Below are 19,493 nucleotides of genomic sequence, written 5' to 3'. Positions count from 1 at the left end.
CAGCTGCCTGAAATGGAGAAATCTTCTGCATCTTCAGGACAGCCCTGCCAAAGGTTCTACAGCAATACAGCCACCCTGAGAAGACAAGAGGTCTGATCACGTGTGGCCTGGCAGCAGGCCAGGAGACCTCAGCTCCCGGAGTAAACTTGCAGATGAAATAATTTATTTTTATCAAAGCTGCAGGTACTGGTTACCTCACCTGGGCACTGTGGTGGTTCATGGGCACTGCTGCTGCAGTAACTGTTAGATGAAATCTTAGCATTAAAAAAGAGTTTCAAAGCCTTGGCTCTGCAAGGCTGGCACCAGTGACTCCCTGGGCACACAGGACACACCAGAGCTGCTGGCAAGCAGGGCACAGCTTTTGGCAGCTCTTCCACCCACATGGAGCTGCAGAAGGGTGTTCCTAGCCCAGCCAGCACAGGCCTTACGGCTGCTGCTGTTCTCTCACCTTTCCAGTGTGGAGCCCCATTGCTGGAAAAGAAGAATTTCAGTAAGTCTAGGAAGTGGCTCGGTGTAAAGTGTGCATTCAGAGAGTAGCCTGTTACATACAGATCTATAGGTTTTAATGAACCAAGTGATCAGAGTTACAGAGGATTGGGCACAGGAAGGCCACAAAAATACTGGTACCAGATGAAATTCAGCTTTCCTTGCCACAAAGGACAGAACAGTGAGGTGAGCTATGAGCTCCCTCACCTGACATGGCAGGGAGGAGCAGGGACAGCCAGCTGGATGCAGTCCCTGCCTGCAGCTGGCACCAAACAGCAAGACCAACCTCCCCAGGAGCAGCCCATACTTTGTGGCAATACCCCCCCTCCCTTTTCCCGAAGAGAGGAGGGAGAAGTGAGGCTCTACCAGCCCCTTCAGGAGCAAGGATCAGCTATCCTGCCCATGAAGATGATGGTGTTGAGGGCAGCCTCCCGGATGAAAAGCAGGAAGGGCCTGTTGGCATTGAAGATTTTTCTGTTCATAGGGAAGGAACGGCCAGAGATGGTGACAGCTGTAGCAGCTGAGGCCTCGCTGCCTTCTTCATTCACCTGCCAGCCAAGAGAGAAGATGGGATTAAAATACAGGCATTATGCAGCATGGAGAGGGTTCACCCTCCTCCTCTGCCACAGAACGCAGGCCAGCCTCCCTCCAAAGCCCCAGACTGCTGAGAATTGAACGCTGTAGGTTCAGAACTATTTTCTTCTCTTTAATATTTGTTTTTAAAAAGCAAAATGTGCTGGCACAAAACAAGGCTCACCTCAAGGAAGGCTTTGTGGAAAGCCTCAGACACGTACAGGTCTGTGCGGCCCTCTGCAATGATACCTGAAACACAAAAACATGCGAAAGTCAAACTGTGAGTTTAGAGACAGCTCAAGGAAGAACACATTGCCATCCATCATGGCCTGGGATCAGGCAGAAGGCATGGCTGCCCTGAAACGAAAACATCCTTCTCCATGTGCAACTGACTGCTAAACTGCCGTGTCTGCAGGGCAGAGCAGGGCTGATTGTGCATGGTGGGACTGTACCAGAGAGTCCATCACTGACTGCAGCAACATACAAATGCTTCCATGTGCTCGTTCCCCTGTGCTGCTGCATTACTGCCCTGCCCAGGGAGGAATGGCCGCCCCTCACCTCCACCCTGCACGCTGCCCTATCTCCACATCTCACCGGGGAGTCTGGCATTTTCTGGACTGAAGAGATCTTCCAGCCCCATTTTCCTCAGCTTTTCCTTGAGACTGAAGCTGTCCTCGACGCGGAAGCGAGGGAGGTAGACGAAGAGAGACATCTCCTTCATGGAATCTATCCAGCTCTGCAGCTTCTCCAGTGTCAGGTCTCGCTCCACCTCCTCCAGTGGCGTCCCAGCACTGGGCAGGACCAGCAGCATGGTGATATCGTCCCCTTTGTAAGGCAGCTCCAGCACCTGGACTTTGTCCTGGGGGATGAATGCATAGTGGAATTTGGACTCCTGGTACATAGTTGGGACTTGGCAGGTCTCACCATTGGCTTTATGAAATATATCCAGTTTTGTGTTTGGAGCTGGGAACTGCGATTTCCAGTGCCCCTAAAAAGGAGAGGGGGAAAACAAACATAAGCACCATATCTCCTCCAAGGAAGGGTGCGGCTCCCCAGTTCTGTTAGCTTTTGTTACCTTAAAGTAAATGGTGTTGACCAGGACCAAGACAGTGAGATCATCAATACCACTTTCTGGGATCACTTCTGTGATGCGATTCTCTGTCTTATTAGCCACCCACTCATTAATGATCTGCCTGGAAAGTTCTGGCTTCTCCTAAAGGAAGAGACCAAAACAGGATAAGCCAAGGGTTTTAAACCCCTCTTTGTACCCCTACTGCAGGAGACAGGTTCACAAAGGTACGTGCTGGGGGAGGACAATGAAGCTTAGGTATGACGAGTGGGGACGTGGCTGTGGTTAAGGTGAGCTGAAGCAAGAGGAGCTGCAGGTTCCCTGTTGGTTTCACTGGTGTCCCACACACCCGGAGCAGAGCACTTCTTCTGAGCAAAAGACAGGGATGGACTGGGGGTGGGGTGTGGAACCAAACAAAAAAAGCAAAATCCTGAGTAGGTCAAACTCACTTTGAAGTTCAAGGGCCAGAGTTTTGCTCCATAAACGATTTCACTGATGTTCTGGTAAGTCTCATTGAAGACCAAAGATTTCTCCCCAAAGAGACGGTTGGCTGATACCAGCTCTGAGGATTTGTTTGCTTTCTTGTAAAGGCGGCAGTTCAGCTTGGCAAAGAAGAAATGGATCTGATCCGATGTCTTCTCTGAGATGGTGTCAAATCGAAAGACCTGGACAAGCAAAACAGCAACAAGGCATCCATGAGAAGGCTCTTGTGCTCCTGGGCCCCAGAGGAAATGGTGGTGCAGCTTTTGCCTCAACAGCAACAAATCTGCAGGCCCTCAGAGCTTCACCCTCCACGTATGGGAACCCAAATCTGTGGAAAATCAACACATCAACAGCCCAAGACCTCCAAGTGCTGTTAAAATTGACACGGTGTTCATAACCCCTTAGTACACCCCAGAGATGAGCACTGCACCCACAGGGCCTAGAAGCAGCTCTTGGGTCATATCAGGTCATGGGAGGACTCTCATGTGCTAAACCCTCCTGTGAAAATGCTAAAGGCTCCTCTTTCCCAGGAGGAATTCTCATGGCCTGTTGAGTACTTCTGGTACATCTTATCTATTTTTACAGGGAATGGGAATATGTAGCAATCATTTTGAGGGTAGATTTTTGCAGCACAGGGAATTTTTTTATCTGTTCCCAGCTGCCAGCTGGAAGGACAATTATGATTTGTCTACTGCTATGCAACCTCAAGGCTTTAAGGCACATAAAATCCCACAGCACATTGCTCTTTATGAACCTCCTTTGGCACTGTTTCCTGTAAGGCATTCCTGGTGTTCCCAGCCATTTCATAGGGAAAAGGGGGGTTAGGACTGCAGGTGTGGGAGGCTCAATGGAGAAGGTTTCCCTTCCAGTGGGAAGGGCTGCCCAGAGGGGAACACACAAGTGAAGATTTTGGAGATGTGGTTATTGCTGCTCCACTCAGGCTGTGTGGATAATGACAGGAGACCACCACCGTTATTTGTTCCCGTGGCAGGATTTGTAAGGACAGCAGAGGGGTTTGATTCACACCTCCTCATTGCAGGGAGAAAGGCTCCTCTGGGCTGAGGGCTCCCATTGGAGAAAGGGTATGGGCAGCATCAAACCCCACACAGCAGGGTGAGTTGTCAGGTGAGTGGGTCTGACATTGAGAAGGGTGCTAGCACAGGCAGGGAGTTAAATTAACTGCATGCAAGAGCCAGAACTCAGAATTACCTCAGTCTGGGATCAGAACTATCCCCTGAGTACAGGGCCAACAGGTAGAGGGAGAGACTCCCCGTGTACAGGCTCCCCTGTCCTGGAAGTCAGGTGGACTGCAAGCTCTCCCATGTGTCTGATTTTTGTCCCAAGGAAGAGAGAAGCAATGTGAAAAAGTTCCTCTGCCAGCGGGACGTGATATCATGGCTTTTCATGCTTTTTACATAAGGAAAAGCTTAGCTCAGTCTGCAAGAAGCAAACTGTTGCCATTCCCTTTCCTCACCCTCCAAATGGGCTTCCTTTCCTCCAGATAAAAACTAACTGCTCAAAGCCAGGAATGCTGGATCCAAATAGGGAGTAAGGGGAAAGAGCTGGGGTCTAAAAAAATCCAGAGACAGGGCTTGGAGCACCTTGGTCTAGTGGAGAGTGTCCCTGCCCATGGCACAGGGTGAAACAAGATGAATTTTAAGGTCTTTCCAACTTGGGATTTCCTCCCCAAGGCAAATCCTGAGACCCTGAGAGCAGCCATTAGCCATGATCACCTTTCCTGTCTTTCAGCCTGCTACAGGAAAAGGCTGAGGAATCTCCACCAACCTCCATGAGCTGCTGGAGGGTGCTGCCGCAGGCTCCGAGCTTGGTCATGGCGAAGGCTGTGGAAATGCTGAGGGGTGACAGGAAGATATTTTCCCCACTGTCCTTGGAGTCAGCCAGGTACTTGTAGAAGATGACAGCGAACCGAGAGTTGGCCTTTGACAGCTCCCAGACGCGGGGGTTGGTGGACTCGGGGAGCTTGTCCTTTGCTGGCTCTTGCCCCTCACCCTCCTGGGGCTTCTTGTCAGGGTTGCGATAGATGCAGATGGGGTTCACGGGGATGTCGCGGGGCTTGGCGGTGCAGATGTCTTCCACGGCGTACTGCTCCGGGGCAGCCAGCCCCCAGACGCTGAGCAGGCACAGCACCAGGAGCTGCATTGTCCTGGAACCAGAGACAGAGCTTAGACACGCGGCCTGGCTGTGAAACCTGAGCTGCTGCCACGGCCCCGGCCCCTTCCAGCCAGCATCACGGTGACAGCAGCCCCACAGTCCCCTCAGCTCATCCCTCTGCCCTGGGCCTGCAGGAAGAGCAAGGACAGACAGACAGCAGGAGGACAGGCTTGCCTGTGAGCACACAATGCTTTTAGAAGCAATACACTGAAACCAGTGACCTGGGGCCCCTCTTTTTTGAGCAGCAGGCTCAGCCCTGACAAGTTTGTACCAAAACATGTGATTTGAACTTTTCAGTCCTCCCTATTACCAGTGAGGTGACTACAGCGTAAGGACCTTGCCAGGCTCACCTCAGCTTTACAGTCCTTTTCAGTTACTGATGTAGGAGACACTGTGGCAGAGAAGAAAGGTGACAAGGAAAAGGTCTCCAAGGAAGTTGGTCCCTCTGTGGACTGAGCATCTCTAATTCCCAAAAAATGTACTTTATAAGCATGTATGGTGTAGCTGGTACCTCACACCAATCCCTGTCTGAAGTTCATACCACCTCAATGCAAACTGGTTGTCCTTGGTACCTAAAGAGTGCAGGCTGATGGGAATTACTGTGTTCTAGCAAAAGCAGCTCTCTGAAAATCCTCCAGCAAGAGAGAGATAATTTATATTTTCCCCTTTGCTAAAGCACACTGAACCTCAAAATTGTTTCAGTTAAAAGGAACTTTAAATATCATCGGGTTCCCCCCCCTCCAGAGGAAGGGACATCTTCACTAGACCAGGTTGTTCCAAGCCCAGTCCGACCTTAGACACTTGCAGGGATCCAGGGGCAGCCACAGCTTCTCTGGGCACCCTGGGCCAGGGCCTCATACCCTCACAGTGATGGGATTTCCTCCTAAATCCCATCACTCACCAGCTCTGGCAGCAAGGCCTCAGGAGCCATCCCAGGGCCTGCACGCTGTGGTTCTAAGATGCCCTTTGCATGATTGCTTTGTGTATGTACCCCATTGGAGGAAGCTCAAGAACCACAGCCACAACAGTTTGGGAAAACACTCCTGGGAGGGGCTGGCAGCCTGCTCAGGTCTTGTCTTGCTACTTTTTCAAACATGTGTCTAAGTTAGGTAAGTCTCTGCCTGTCTCCACATACTCACTGCCATGGCTACCAAGCATTGCCTTCTGAGACACTAAATTAGAAGTCACCTGCATTTAGCACTGGTGACCTCCACGTCTGTGATCTTCCAGTGCTGGTGGGCCAGCACCTGCTGGAGCACAAGAGGAGCAGGCTCAAAGGCTGATCTGGGATGAAGGAGACCTCTGGGTTCTTCTACAACCCCCTCTCCGGGCCTTTGGCCAATGACTTCATCTGTGCTCCAGTTCCCCTGCAAAAGCAGAAACTACCTCATCTGGCACGAGGACTGGCTGGAGCCCAAGGCTGTGTGACAGCACAGCAAAACAAGAGGGGCTCGCTCAGGCCACGGCCACAGCTCTCGCTGGTAGCGACACGAAGATCATCTTGCGAAAGGTTTAGGACAGATGCAACACCACAAAGGGGGAAAAAACTAAAAAGGAAGGGAAGTTAACCAATTAAAAAGCAAAAAACAACACTCAGGCCAAGAGAAAGGAAAAATATTAAGACAATTGAAAATACTCCAGGAAATGCTGTTCCTCCAAACCTTTCAATCCCACAGGAAAAGTCAGCCAGCAACAAGCCAGACACAGTCCAGAGTTCTGCAGTCCTGGGACCAGGAGCAGAGCCCTTCACTGCCTGCAGCAGCCCTCCCTCACCCACACTTGGTCCTGCAGCTCCAGCAGCACTGACACACTTGTGGCCAGTCCCACCATGGACAGGACAACCTCACCATGGTCCCTACCCTGTCACTCCACTCACCTCCAGGGAAAGCCATGGCCCATCCCTGTCTGGACAAGGACCAACACCTGCTTCTGTCAAGCCAGAAGCAGCTCGTGGTGTTTGCCATCACACAAACTGCTGCTAATCTAATCTCATACTTAAAGGCGAAAGCACAAGAGTGGGGAGGGCACCTCCATCCTCACCCTGTCCTCATTAAAAGAGAAAGACTCCCTGTTTTTACTCTGCAGTAAAGCCCTGACTCCATCAATTCAGGGAAGATACAGGACATTACGTTAATGCCTTAAATCTACTTTACCATCCATTAAGGTTGACCCAGCCTTTGACACATCCAGTCTTGTCTCTTACAGGGAAGAGCCCCTGCTGTTTCTCAGACCAGCTCTTTGTCATACCATTTGGCCAAAACTCGCTCCTCCTCCCCCCACAGCTCTTCAATGTTCCCTTTTCCTCTGCAGCACTGACACGCACTCCATGTGTGTCAACCTGGAAGGATGCCAAAAGTATTCCCACAACAGCACTGCCTGAAAAGGATTACTGGCAAGGGGGAATGTAGAAATTAGAAAAGGTTCTTGCAAGGGTGAAGCAACAAAAAGTGCAGAAAGCCAAGAAACAAGTTGCTGATTCAGCTCAAAATCTGAAGGCTCCAGGGAAGCATGGAGAAACTCCCCGATGCCTTGGCTGCTGTGCAACATGGCTGGGCTCTCACCAGCACACACCATTTCCATCCCACTCTGCCATGGCTGCAGGACAGCACGATTAACTGGGCTTACAGACCCCCAGCACCCACCCTACTGATCCTACTGGAGCTACTGGTAGCAGTGGGAATGTCCCACAGCAGCCAAGCACTGTGCTACACAGCCTAGCTAAGATAAAATAGCTCAAACCATTTTGAGATTAATTTAGGCTCTTGAGAAACCTTCCCCACTGCATCACACCATAAAACCAGAGTCCAAAGCAAAACAGCAGAGCTCTTTTGCAGCCAGCAATTACTCAGGGCTTCCTGACTTCATCAACTGCCCTCCACACCATGATTGCTGCAGGCTGGGGGCAAGTCAAGCCTGACAATTTAGAACAGCAGCCTTCATGACACCTAGGGTGGGAGGACTCTCTCTAATAGAGCAGAAAGCCACTCTGGCAGCAGCTAAGATTCATAGGCTCCTACTAGGGAAAAGAAAGTGTTTCAAGAAATTAAATAACAATGAAAGATGCGTGGAGTCTGTTTTTCTTACCTGCCCCTTGTACCTCCAGCCTTCTGCTTTTAGGAGGTAAATGCAAAATTTTGAGAGAACAGTCTTGCTTGAGCCCAAAGCAGTTTCCCCACTGGATTTCTGTGCTCAAACAGAGCTGAGACAGCAGCAGGGGATGGTGGGAGGGGAGTAGGATGCTAAGGCCAAAGGCTGATGACCAGCTGCCGAAGGTTAAGCAAAGAGTAGGAAAAAAAAGAGGCAATGTTTAGTTTGAAAGAGGTTTTAAAGTTCAATCTGACAAGGGAGAGTTTGACCACCTACCCCACACGAGTGCCACATGCCCTCAGTTTTTGCCAACAGAAAACGAACTGCTTATCCCATGAGAAGAACCTCAAACCCTTCAAGAGTTTGCACAAAAATTATATAAAACTATTTGTAGATCTGATTTTGGGATCTTGTAGCTAAGCAAAATGTTTCCTCCATCTGTCCCATACCCTGTCACCTGTATCCCATTTCCTGAACAGACACAAGTCGGGAGAAATTGCCCCACTTCACATTCTGCAGTTTCAAATAGATCCCTTCTTAAACACACTCACCTGGAACAGGCTCCCCAGGGAACGGGCACGGCCCCAAGGCTGCCACAGCCCCAGAAGCATTGGGACAACACTTTCAGGCACAGGGTGGGATTGCTGGAGTGTCTGTGCAGGGCCAGGAGCTGGACTGTGTGATCCTGGTGTGTGCCTTCCAGTCCAGGATATTCTGTGATTCTGTGACCTTTCACTTGCACAGCTGGAAAGCTGAGGATGAACAGCAGCTCCCCCAGCTCCTGTCCAGACTCACAAGGCAGAGTAGTGAGCAGGACTGAACACCATTTCTGATCCAGGATGCAGCTGCTCTACAAATCCTGCAGCATTGCCCTCTGAATTCCAAATCCCAGGAGCAGCAGGCTGGCTCAGCAGGCAGGTGCTGAGCCTCCAGTGAGGGGAACATTTCCCCTTAATGGAAAATGCAACTGGTTTGGGTTAAGTAAAAGACTTTACTGCATCAGTATGGGACATAGTTAAATGGGACAGAGACTGTGGAGATAAACTGAAGGGTAATGTAAAAAATAATGTCCTCCATGAGAAAGGAAGGGCTCACACACTGTACCTGTTATTTCAGGTGGCCGCTGGTTTAATGCTTTGAGGTAACTGACATGCTCACAGACCCCAGGGTTTTCAGATGATTAGGGATGCTCCACACTCAGGCAGACATCCAAGCACAGGTTTCCATTTACCCAGTGCTCAGAGGTAGTTCAAAGCAGCAAAACCAAAAGCAAACGACCATGCACATCCCACAGAACTCCAAAGGCATTTTTTCTAGGGTAGCTGAGTAAATCTAAATTTTGAATGCAGCATGTAAATGGTAATTTATGGCTGGTTTAGCTCCAAGCATCAACCCAGCACTTGCATCTGAGCAGAGCTATCCAGGAAGACCCCAAGATGGCCACTGTCTTAATCCAAACTGTTAGATGCCTTGTTTGCTGTGATATAGGGGCTGGTTTTCTCCCAAAGCTGCTGCTCCCAGACTCAAAGCAAAGATCAGAGGCTCAAAATCATCAAGCACCAAAGCCTGGCAGCCTGTGGCAAGAGAGATGAAGCTTTGGTTTTAGTCTCTCCCACATTTTTAGTCCTCAGGGAGCTGGAGTTCAGAGTTAGGAGGAAGGAGGTTACAGAAACAACTGAACACATCCTAGCTGGACAGAAACAGCTCTTGAACATACCTGATTGGTGAGCAGGAACATAAATTGCCTTAATTTTGTTTTGTGCTTCGGGTGTTCACTGTTGAGTTTCATGGATATGCACAGAAAAAATGACTCTCGCGCTCAAAAGAGCAAGATGGAATCAGGGAATCTCATGAGCCAGCCTTTTCAAGATTCTTTCTATCCTGCTATCCATATGCAAAGGGGAAAAAAGTTCCAGCAGGTACCGTCCACTTGAGCCTGGTCTCCTCTCTTTTCTACATAAAGAAACCCAGCAAGTTTCCCCCAACCTCTCTTGATAAAGAGCACCCACCCCTTCCTTCCAGAGGCATCTGACTCTCCAGTGCTTCAGATCTTCCTTTTAAAAGCCAGTCCCTGTTGGAATTCAGCTTTTTTTTTTTTTTCCTTCTGAGGTGAGTCACTACATGAGGATCCTGAATCCTCAGACTAGTGGGAGAAAGGGTAAGGAAACCATCACCAACTGAAACTTAGTTTTCTGCTGTATTTCCCAATAAATACAATTCCTTTATAGGAACTGAATGCTTTGAGTCATCTAGCAAGTTAGTGTGGAAGTGTGAGGGGGCCTAAGAATGAGCAGTGATGGGCTTCAGCCCAGCAAAACACACCTTACCTTGACCCACGGTGCCCAGGCTCAAGAATAATAAAGAGCAGTAATGAACATTATGCACAAACTCAAGGGGCAGAAGGCTGTGCTTGCCCTGGAGTAGAAGGAGCAGTTTTTCAGTGAAGCAGCAGCTTCATCCAGTTTCAGATTTACAGACAATGACTCGTTAAAGACCACAAAAAGGTGTGAAAGGAGAAGACTAAAAACCACAAAGCAGACCTTGGAGCAAAACTTACTTTCACTTTTAAGGCAAGTTCCAAACCAGGCTCAACATTAGACAAATGCTGCTCACTCCTTGCTCTGAAGGGTCTGGTTTGCTTTTAAAATATGTACACTCTGAGCAATTTAAAAAAAAAAGATTATTTTGAGTATCTTTTCTTGTTCATCTCTGGTGAACAGGTGAAGGGCCCACTTTGTTTACAGGTGAAGTCAGAAGAGAGCAGACCAAACCCAGGAGACATGTGGCTCCTCTGCTATTTGGCATCTCCTATGCTCCAGCCCGGCAGAGAACACACACACCTTGAGCCGGTGAAAATCTTACTCAGATGGTCCAACAGTCTTACACCTCACACAAAATTTAGAAGAATGTACATTCATGCCAGACAGAAAACAAGAGATACTTCAAAGTGTTCATTAATTTATCACTTAATATAAATGCTGACAGCAAAGCAAGTAAGACCTTGTATTTCATCTATTTACAAACCACATAGTGAATCACTTTTCCACTTTTATTTTTTTGTTCAATCTGCAGCTCAAAGGACCCTCAGACATTCTGTGAGAGCAAGGTGGAGTCAGGGAGAAAGATGGAGAAAAGCAAGATGAACAGGGAAGAAGAAATAGCATTTCAACTTTTTTTTTTTTCTATGTAACTGCCATGCATGTACAGTAGGTCTCCACTCCCTTGTTCTTTCACACAAAAGCGACACTGTTGGTTCAGTAGGTCTGAGAATTAAATAAAGACCAACACTGATTTTCAAATCTCTGGATTCTCTTGCGTTTTGCCTCCTTCAATGCATTCTGTCCCACTTCAGCAGAATACCTAGAAGGTTTTTCTTTCAAGTCTAAAAAGTACATTGTAGGAGTAAAGACACAGGGAGCTGGATATAGAGAACTTTCTTCTACTCCTTTTGTTATCTCAGTTTTCCCAAGAGGTAGCAAAGCACCTAACCTCTCCTGGAAAAGACATAGCAATTCCCCATGTACCTCTGAACATCTCACCCATGACCAGGCCAGTATGTACAAAACTTCATAATTCCTCTGAACTTGAAAGAATTCAATTTATGGAATTCTTCCCATACATTCTACTTCATCTCTACTCCTATTGTGAATGTTTTGATAGTTACAATAAATATCCACATTATCGACCCAGAGCCAGCCACTCCCATGAAGGACTGAGAATTTTTGTATATGGGAAAGAGAAATAGGAAAGGAAGAAATCAGCAGAAGAAGAAAAGCAAGGAAAAACACAAGGAGAGAATGAATGACATTTTGTATAGCACTGATCAATGAAAACAGCAGATGGAATTTCACTTTACCAGGATCCTATATAAATTTAAGAAATAGTTCATAACCTGACTCAACAAATTTCATGGTCTTCTTTATTACCTAGACTATCCTTTATTTTATTTTCTGTTAAATATACCTCTGCAGGGCACAATCACATACAATCAATACGATTGGATAATTACATGAGCTCTATCCCAAGCATATATGCACCAATGTTAAAAAGTTATTTAAAAAACCAAACCAAACAAACAACCCAAAAAATTAAAATAAACTCCACCCAAAAAGGTGATAATGACTGCAGAATGTCTCGGGGAGACTTGTAAGGAACTAACAAGATCAAAGAAAATTAGACTTACAAAAACCACAAAAAAAAAATCATATATCGAGAAATCCCACAACTGGAAGTAGATGATTTCAAAGAAGTGGGAACTGTCATACAGATCCCACAATTCTTCCTCCCTCCTCTCACACATGTCTTGCTTCACCTCTTCCTCCCCATAGCAACAAATACAAGGAGGGGAAGAGCTTAACATGACACTACCAGTTAGAGAAAATATGGAACAATAGCCAAGCTACAGAGCAGCTGCTAAGCTGACTTGAAGGAAAGATCCTTTTAGCATGGAAGCTGCTTACACAGCAAGCAGAGGTTGAAGGGGGAATGGGAACTCCTTAAAATTAGGGGAAACCCTAAAAGTGATTTGTTTTGCCCATGTTGATCAGCTTCACTGAGGAGAGGCTGCAGATGAACAGTACCAATTGTGAGCTGTGCAGCAGCTGTGATGTGAACGGGATTGCTGCTTCCTCTCAGGTTGCTTCGTGCATTTATTAAAGGCTGCTGCCAAATTTCTTTTTAAAAAGCTACAAATAAAGAGCTCAGTGCACACATCCAGTTGTGGGATCCATCCGATATACAATCTGGTTTGGATGCCAAAGACTTGTGAGTACTGTCTGCCACAGAACTAATAATGAAATCTTTTTAACATTATGAAGAAGCAAATAATTTCTCGAGCATCAAATACTCCACAGTATTTTTTTTCCTCTTACAGATACATTTACCCCATATACATTTCACATGTAATTCCATCATGTCTAATGCTTTTTATTACCAGAGACTGGTAATGTTGATTCTGTCTGTTGATTCTGTCTGTTGATTCTGACAGACCTGTTGATTCTGTCTCTCCCAATACTGTATTTTTCAAATTGGACAATTGTGTTTTCCTAAAACTTGCAGATCTTCAAAACAGTAGTTTCCTGGCATATGAAAACATCCAACCAGTATACCTAATGAAAGCTGCCTTGCTGGATGAAGTTAGGCACCTAAACCCTCCCAACTGCTGAACACCTTGCAATTAGCACTAAAAATCATACACAAACTCCCCGGAATTGCAAAGATTGCCTGGGAAAGATCAGTGAATTATTCAGCTACAGGAATCCAATTTTGATTATTATGGCCACATATTTTAAGCATCAAATGACCGTGATGTTCCTGATGCAGACAAATACACATTGTCATGTGCTCTTTATAGTGGGAAATTTCAGAATAAGCTGCAGCCTCTTTGCTTGCCACACTTCCCATGGAACAATATTACACTTGCCAATAGGAAATAAAATTATAAAAAGAAAACGTTAAATTTGTTCTCCTTTCTCTGCTAACCAAGGCTCTACCTGCATCACAAGAAGTGCTCTGAAGACTGTGACAACACTAAGCAGTTACATTCTTCTTCCTACAGAAGGATAAAGGCCACATGTTAACTGCAGAAGGACACTGCTGGGATAACATTTCCCCAAATCCCTTTCTTATGTTGTATAACTAGGATTAACTTTAGTCTCTGTCATCCCCTGACATTCCAACAGAAAATAATGCAGCTGGTAACAGTTCACTATGGAAATGAAAATTCCCAATAAAGTTTTTGACATTTTAAGAGTCTATCTGAATGGAGAGCAAATCAATTTGTGCTACATAATAATTTGTATAACAATATAACCCGCTCATCTCTTGGCACCACAGCTGTACACAAAAGGTGGCGTAGAAGAGCTGCTTCATTTTCCCCAGAAATTCAGTTTACACTTACTCAAGCAAGGTGCATGTTTTTCCTGTTCATAACTCCATCACCATGCATGCAACTCAAAAACTCTTGCTCGCTTTTCCCCCCAGGGAAATTGATTTGTTGTGATACAAGAAATTAAGTTGCTGACACACTAGCTTTTTTTTGCGTTGTTTTTAAATCAGCAACATCAGGAGGCAGGAATGGAAGACTGTGTTTTGGAAAGTGAATGATGACAAAATTTGAATATGAAGGTAACATCATGACCCAGCAGCATTGCTCAGTGCTCCTTTTATCTATCCTAGGACCAAAACCACCTCTCCATACACACACAGACTAGCAAAAAACTTGCACACTGCATATGTTTGGTCTTTTCTCCCATTTTTGAGCAGAGAAAGTGGCTGGCATGCCCACTGTTGAGCCTCCTGAACACTGGCATGGCATTTCTTGGACCATAAAAGGAGGTTTGAAGGAGCCAGTCCAAGAAAGAAACTTTATACTGGGGGTCTTTCAGATAACTATCCTGTAAGTCTGCTTTGTTATAGTCCAAAATTAAAAATAGCAGTGGAAATGAGGGTTTATGCTACTGGGACTTTAAGAGATTTCTCTTTGAACCTAAAAACTTTACTAAGAAGTCCGGGAGAGTTTTAGTAGCTCGAGGAAGGGAAATGCCAGCAGCTTTCTTGTATTACCAATAAAAGTGTCACTCCTGGCCCTTTCTAGTACAAAATTTGCCCCACCTTACTCAGTCCATGCTGTCAAGAGACAATATCATCACAAGTTTGGTTCTTCCACATCTAATTTAATGCAATGCTAGTGTTTCACAAATTTTTTCGGTCCCAGTGGACTTAAAAGTCAGTCACATTTGTAACACAGATTTATCTTTTACTGTAACTGAAGAAATTTTCAATCAGTATTCAATTTAGAAACACTTAAAAACAAGGCTTCTTGGATTATAACATTTCTACGTTCCTTCTCCCTCTCTAAATGAGCCATTCAGTCAGCTGAGAGAGTGCATGAGAGACTGAAAACACATCACAACACCTCAGATACATCTCAGTACATTGCAAATTGTATGACTAAATGGAATGATTTTCCACAGTTCAATGCATGGGCAAGGCTTGACAATCATTAACTTCTGGAAATTGTTATTAGGATAATACAGTCAACTCACAATACCCCACACAAATGTCTGACAATCAAAATGGCTACACCAGGGGGAAAAAAAAGTGTAAAGCACAAGTCTTTGGCTCTCCTTTAACAAAAAACAGCAGTTTACCATGTTTATACAGATCCCCTGTTTGCCTACCAGTAGGGGCAATATCACATTTGTGCATCACTGAGTAATAACACCATTAGAAAAGGCAACTTCACAGAAGTTATTGGCTAAGCGAATTCATTTGAATGCTCTGTTTTGAGGCAGCAAGCTGTCACTGTTACACAATCAGGGAGGGTGGATGGGCAAGCCACAGGAGAAAAAGACACAAAAAGGGGGGAGACAGCTCAGAAAAGACTACAGAGAGAAGAACTTGAGAAGAACAGGGATAAAAGTGCTGCTAGCTTGAAAGGTGCTCTGATTTACAGAAAAAAAGTCCTACTCTGAAATAGGACAGCATGCAAGAAGGGCAGAAGAAAAAGTTTAAACTTCTCCTATTAAGAAAAAAGAACTAGGTCACAGGACAGACAGATGAGATGTTGACAGAAGGAGGGAAATAACACCACAGAATAAACAGACATCATCTATATACTGACTGAATCACTGACACACTGAAGCTTAACCTACCACTTGAAGCTTCCTATTTTGAAGGTTTGTCCATGCTGTCCATCTGGCTGAAACTCAAATATTAAGAGTTGTCTGGTGCAGCAGAAAATTTAACCTACCTACCAAAGGATGCAGCAGTGCCCTGACACCATGGTAATACTGCTTCTTCTTGCCCAACAGAAGGAACTAAACCACTTGGTAGCCAAGACCAATTTCACTAGGTGGCCAGAATTCCTGTACAACTGGGACAATGATGGGCTACAGGAGTGAGTGTAGCACGACACAGAGTCACTCCAGACATTTTCATGCTTGTTAGCTGTAAACATCAATGCTGCCACTACATACAGAGCTAGCTGTCCCCCAGGGTCTCCCAGTTCTTCCACAAAACCGGAACATTTTAGGTGCAGTTTCCAGAAAAAAAAGTTAAGAGTATGCACTGCATTTTGGTGTTTTATTTGTTTAATCAACTAAAGTTCTGCAAAAAAAGCAGAGAAAGGGTAAGAGGAAGAGAGGATGAAACAAAGTTGAAAATCAATACTGTTAGTAGATACTAAGTAAACTATTTAACAAGCCTAACTATAATTTTGGGCAAACAGGGCATTCACCTGGACACATTGATCACAACAAGGACACTATGCACAAAGTACAGCACAGAGAGCTGGATGAAGGAGAAAAAAAACCCAGTAAGGTCCCCCTTCTAATCCACAGATTTTGGAAGCATTTGTCATATGTAGGCCAGCAATCTAAATAGTGCTTACTGAAGAATTCCAGGAGAAAATGTGTAGAATAGAATAATCCCTAACCTGGTGAGGGAACTAGGAAATAAAAGGTAAAGAGGTTTTTGGCCCTCTAGATTTTCTTCCTAGTATTACAAATGAACCTGTAGTGTCCAACCTATCATAACCATCTTGGAAAATTAATTTTACATCCACAATTACTACAGTCAAAAAAGGCACATTCTGGGCTTGTCCTCCTAGATTAGAATATTGCACTAATTATCTTGACTAAGATGAGCTCCCTGTGATAATAAAGACACAGCAGGAAGGAGCTAAACTAATTTTAATTAGCAAACTAATTAAAATTAAGGGAAAGGATGACCTGAGGGTGGTGCTCTGCACTGAAGGATGAGAGGGCCCAGGCCCTATGTCAGGTGACTTGGAAGCAGGCAGCCAGGAAAAGACCTTCATCCTGCTCATGCCCAGAGCTGAGAAGGGAGGAACAGACCTGATGGGCTCCCAGCTGCATCACCCCAGCTCTGCTCAGCTCCAAGGGGAGTGGCTGGAATGCTTGGCTTCAAGTAGGAGATACAGATGGATAGGGGCAAGGGGAGATGAAGCTGTTTCAGTGCAAAGTTGATTCTTTGCCAAAAGTTAAAACAAGCATTAGAAAAAAGCAAGCTTCAAACTACTCCAGGCAATTAAGAGGCCAAAGTTCAACTAAGAGTGAAATAAACCCGTGTTAAGACACATGGAAAGTGTGGGGGGGTGTGCTAAAAAATGCTTTTATTTTCATTCAGTGCTTCTACCTCCCAGACATTTGATCACAACAGCTGCGCTCATGCGAAAAAATTCTTAAAACATACCCAATATATATACAGATATAACTATGTATATATGTATATATATATATTTATATATAAATTTTTATTTAAATAAAAAAGAAAGCTCGAATCCCAAGCCAATATGTGTATCAAATCCTTGACCAGCCAGGTCTGTAGGGCATAATCAAATTCAATGTGAAATAGTATATAAACGCGGTGCCTTGACTGGGCAAATTAAATAATTGCTACTCAAAAGAGTCTTCTGTTTGGACTCTCCTACTGGTAGGCAATAGTGAGACTGTATCCCCTCCCACCCCCCTGTTGTTTTATTTAACAGTATGATGAATGCAAAGCTTAGCCCAAGGTTGCTATAACCTCAGCAGGAGTTAAGGTTAAGGAAAAAAAAAACTAAAACCCAAGAAAATTTATTAACTCTTGCTTTACCCAACCAAAGCAATGCAGTAATTTATTACATAACCAGTGCTTTCCCACTTAGTAGTCTAACCCAGGAAGAAAAAATGAGGACACAGGCCAAGAAGGTAGAGAGGGAGCAGCACTTGAAAAATCACTCTCAAGAGGTCTTCATATCCAGGATCTTACCTCAGCATATGCCAAAAAAGTAAAAAAATGTGCAGCAAGAACAAAATTTTATTCTAAAAAAAATAATCAAAAGACACTTACAGCTTCTCTGGCTTATGCCCACAAAGCATCTACTTGGAGAAGTATTAGATCTATCAGGCAAAATTTGCTTCTCGATACTTCTGGCAAGATCTGTGCTGCACCTTCAGTGGTTCCTTTGGTGCAATTTTTCCCCCATGAAACAAGAATCCAGGGTGGATTCACTGCAGCCCTGACAAACTGCAGGTTGATACTCAGGTGTCAGATTCTAACATACACAGACCTTAAATAACGCCAGCCTTTAAAAAGGACCACACCTTTGCAAAGACTCTGTCATTTGTAGTTTAAATTCAGCAATTTAAGCAAGAAGCTCAGGTTCAGTTCCTGGCCACAATGGGAGGAACTGTTTTAAGATGAAGTTTGCTGCACATCTTTTGACACTGCAATTCACAGCTACTCTCCAACCCTCATTCCTTGTTTACCCTTAAACCATACAAGGAAGTGGTCAAATTGTTGTCATAAGGTAAATAAGGAATTATGCACTGGGTATGTAATAATACCAAAATAAAAGAAAACCTACTTCATTAAGATCATACAATTAATCAAACAGAGTATATATATATAATATCTTTTTTTTTTAAGCCCTGGGATTCAAGGCGTCCAAAGTTATTAAAATAAAGTTCATTCACAGAACAAAAACAAATTTAATTTGAATTGCTTGCAGATACTGCTAATTTTCATTTTTTTAATTAAAAAATGCGTTAACGTGAACTATGTGCAGGATTTGTTTCTAGTAGTTGTGTTTGTGCACATTGCCTCTGGATCTGCTGCTCTGCTACTACTGCTGCTCCTGGGTTTATCCAATCATCCCTGGAAAAAAACACAAGATGGAAACTGCCGACACCCCAGCAGAAGGAACCCCAGGGTGTGCTGGCCTCGCTTCATGGAGCAGATGTGGGTGTCACTCCCCCTCGCTGGGAGTCATGGCCATCTCCTCCTCCCTCGGGGTCCTCTGACAGGCTGAGAGATGCCATGTTGTTTGACAGGAGGCCAATGTTCTCTTGGGTCAAAGCTGATCCATTTGGAACATCACTGCTGAAGGGAAATTGAAGAGAAAGGGGAAGTGGGTGAAAAGAAGCAATTACTGAGATTTTTTCCTTTATTTTTAAGTAAGAGGACATCAGTGTACACATTCTACAATATTTAACTTACCTAATAATAATTTGTCTTCCTCCCCCCGCCCCCCAAATTTAAAAAATATAAACAGTTGTCTTGATTTCATTACTTTCACAGCACCATATGGAAAAATTAGTTCCTGCTCTAGAGGTGTCAATCTGATGGTGCAGGACAAAACTCCAGAACTAGTCATAAAAAGAAGGCACAGACTTCATCAGCAATAGTGTATTTATTCAGAAAATGCTCATTCTGAATAAATATTAATATTCCAAATGGCTCACATGCAGTTATGTAAGCATGCAAGCTTCTCTGTTCAGTGCTGGCCTGAATACACATAGGTGCTTGTGGCTGTTTGAAAATACTTGCTGTAGAGACTTCCAGCATTCCCAAACAACATCTTATTCCAACTGTCTATTAAATGTGAACTGAAATCAATCCAGCATCTACACAGATAAAAGTCCACTACTGACAGCTGAAAGTGAACTTAGTTTCAAAGTCTGTGCCTTCCTAGACAAAGTTCACGTGACAAACCTTAGCAGGATGGAATACCTTTCACATTTGGGACATTTCTTTTATTTGAAACCAAAACAGCAGATAAGGATTACTTCTGTGGTGGCTGTGAAACTCCTGCTTCTCTCTACTAATCATCCAATAC

General features: G+C 44.9%; 2 protein-coding genes and 1 long non-coding RNA gene across 15 annotated transcripts in view; 1 reads left to right on the top strand and 2 right to left on the bottom strand.

Moving 5' to 3' along the window:
* Nucleotides 1-541: 541 nt before the first annotated feature.
* On the bottom strand, nucleotides 542-7,045 carry SERPINC1 (serpin family C member 1). Its single transcript, XM_038144233.1, has 7 exons — nucleotides 6,937-7,045; nucleotides 4,397-4,775; nucleotides 2,578-2,793; nucleotides 2,135-2,272; nucleotides 1,654-2,047; nucleotides 1,244-1,308; nucleotides 542-1,034 (listed from the first exon to the last, which is right to left on the bottom strand). Exons 1-7 carry the CDS (start codon nucleotides 7,026-7,028, stop codon nucleotides 861-863), a joined length of 1,458 nt encoding a protein of 485 aa, XP_038000161.1. The 5' UTR covers nucleotides 7,029-7,045; the 3' UTR covers nucleotides 542-860.
* A 3,082-nt stretch (nucleotides 7,046-10,127) lies between these two features.
* LOC119703745 lies at nucleotides 10,128-17,663 on the top strand. The gene is made up of 2 exons (XR_005257750.1): nucleotides 10,128-12,817; nucleotides 12,858-17,663. It is a non-coding gene; the product is annotated as an uncharacterized LOC119703745 (long non-coding RNA).
* Nucleotides 16,980-19,493, bottom strand: part of RC3H1 (ring finger and CCCH-type domains 1) — a 57,261-nt gene continuing 54,747 nt past the window's right edge. For 8 of the 13 annotated variants that reach the window (XM_038143992.1, XM_038143999.1, XM_038144003.1 and 5 more), the window contains one exon: nucleotides 16,980-18,757. In XM_038143992.1, coding sequence (XP_037999920.1) covers nucleotides 18,604-18,757 — 154 coding nt within the window. In that variant the 3' untranslated portion in view covers nucleotides 16,980-18,603. The remainder of the gene's footprint in view (nucleotides 18,758-19,493) is intronic. The other 5 variants (XM_038143995.1, XM_038144000.1, XM_038144004.1 and 2 more) reach the window with 1 other exon arrangement.

This window comes from Motacilla alba, chromosome 8 (assembly GCF_015832195.1).
Source record: "Motacilla alba alba isolate MOTALB_02 chromosome 8, Motacilla_alba_V1.0_pri, whole genome shotgun sequence".
NCBI lineage: Eukaryota > Metazoa > Chordata > Aves > Passeriformes > Motacillidae > Motacilla > Motacilla alba.
The sequence above is the reverse complement of the archived record's forward strand: the minus strand, read 5'-3'. Positions and strand labels throughout refer to the sequence as shown.

Bases quoted from the DNA above. Each gene is read 5' to 3' on its own strand.
- SERPINC1 (XM_038144233.1), bottom strand. From the start codon at position 7,028: ATGACAAAGAGCTGGTCTGAGAAACAGCAGGGGCTCTTCCCTGTAAGA. The intron at 4,776-6,936 runs GTAAAGTAGATT...CTCTGGTTCCAG, and splicing joins TGGGTCAACCTTAATGGATG to GACAATGCAGCTCCTGGTGC. The intron at 1,309-1,653 runs GTGAGATGTGGA...TTTGTGTTTCAG, and splicing joins AGAAAATGCCAGACTCCCCG to GTATCATTGCAGAGGGCCGC.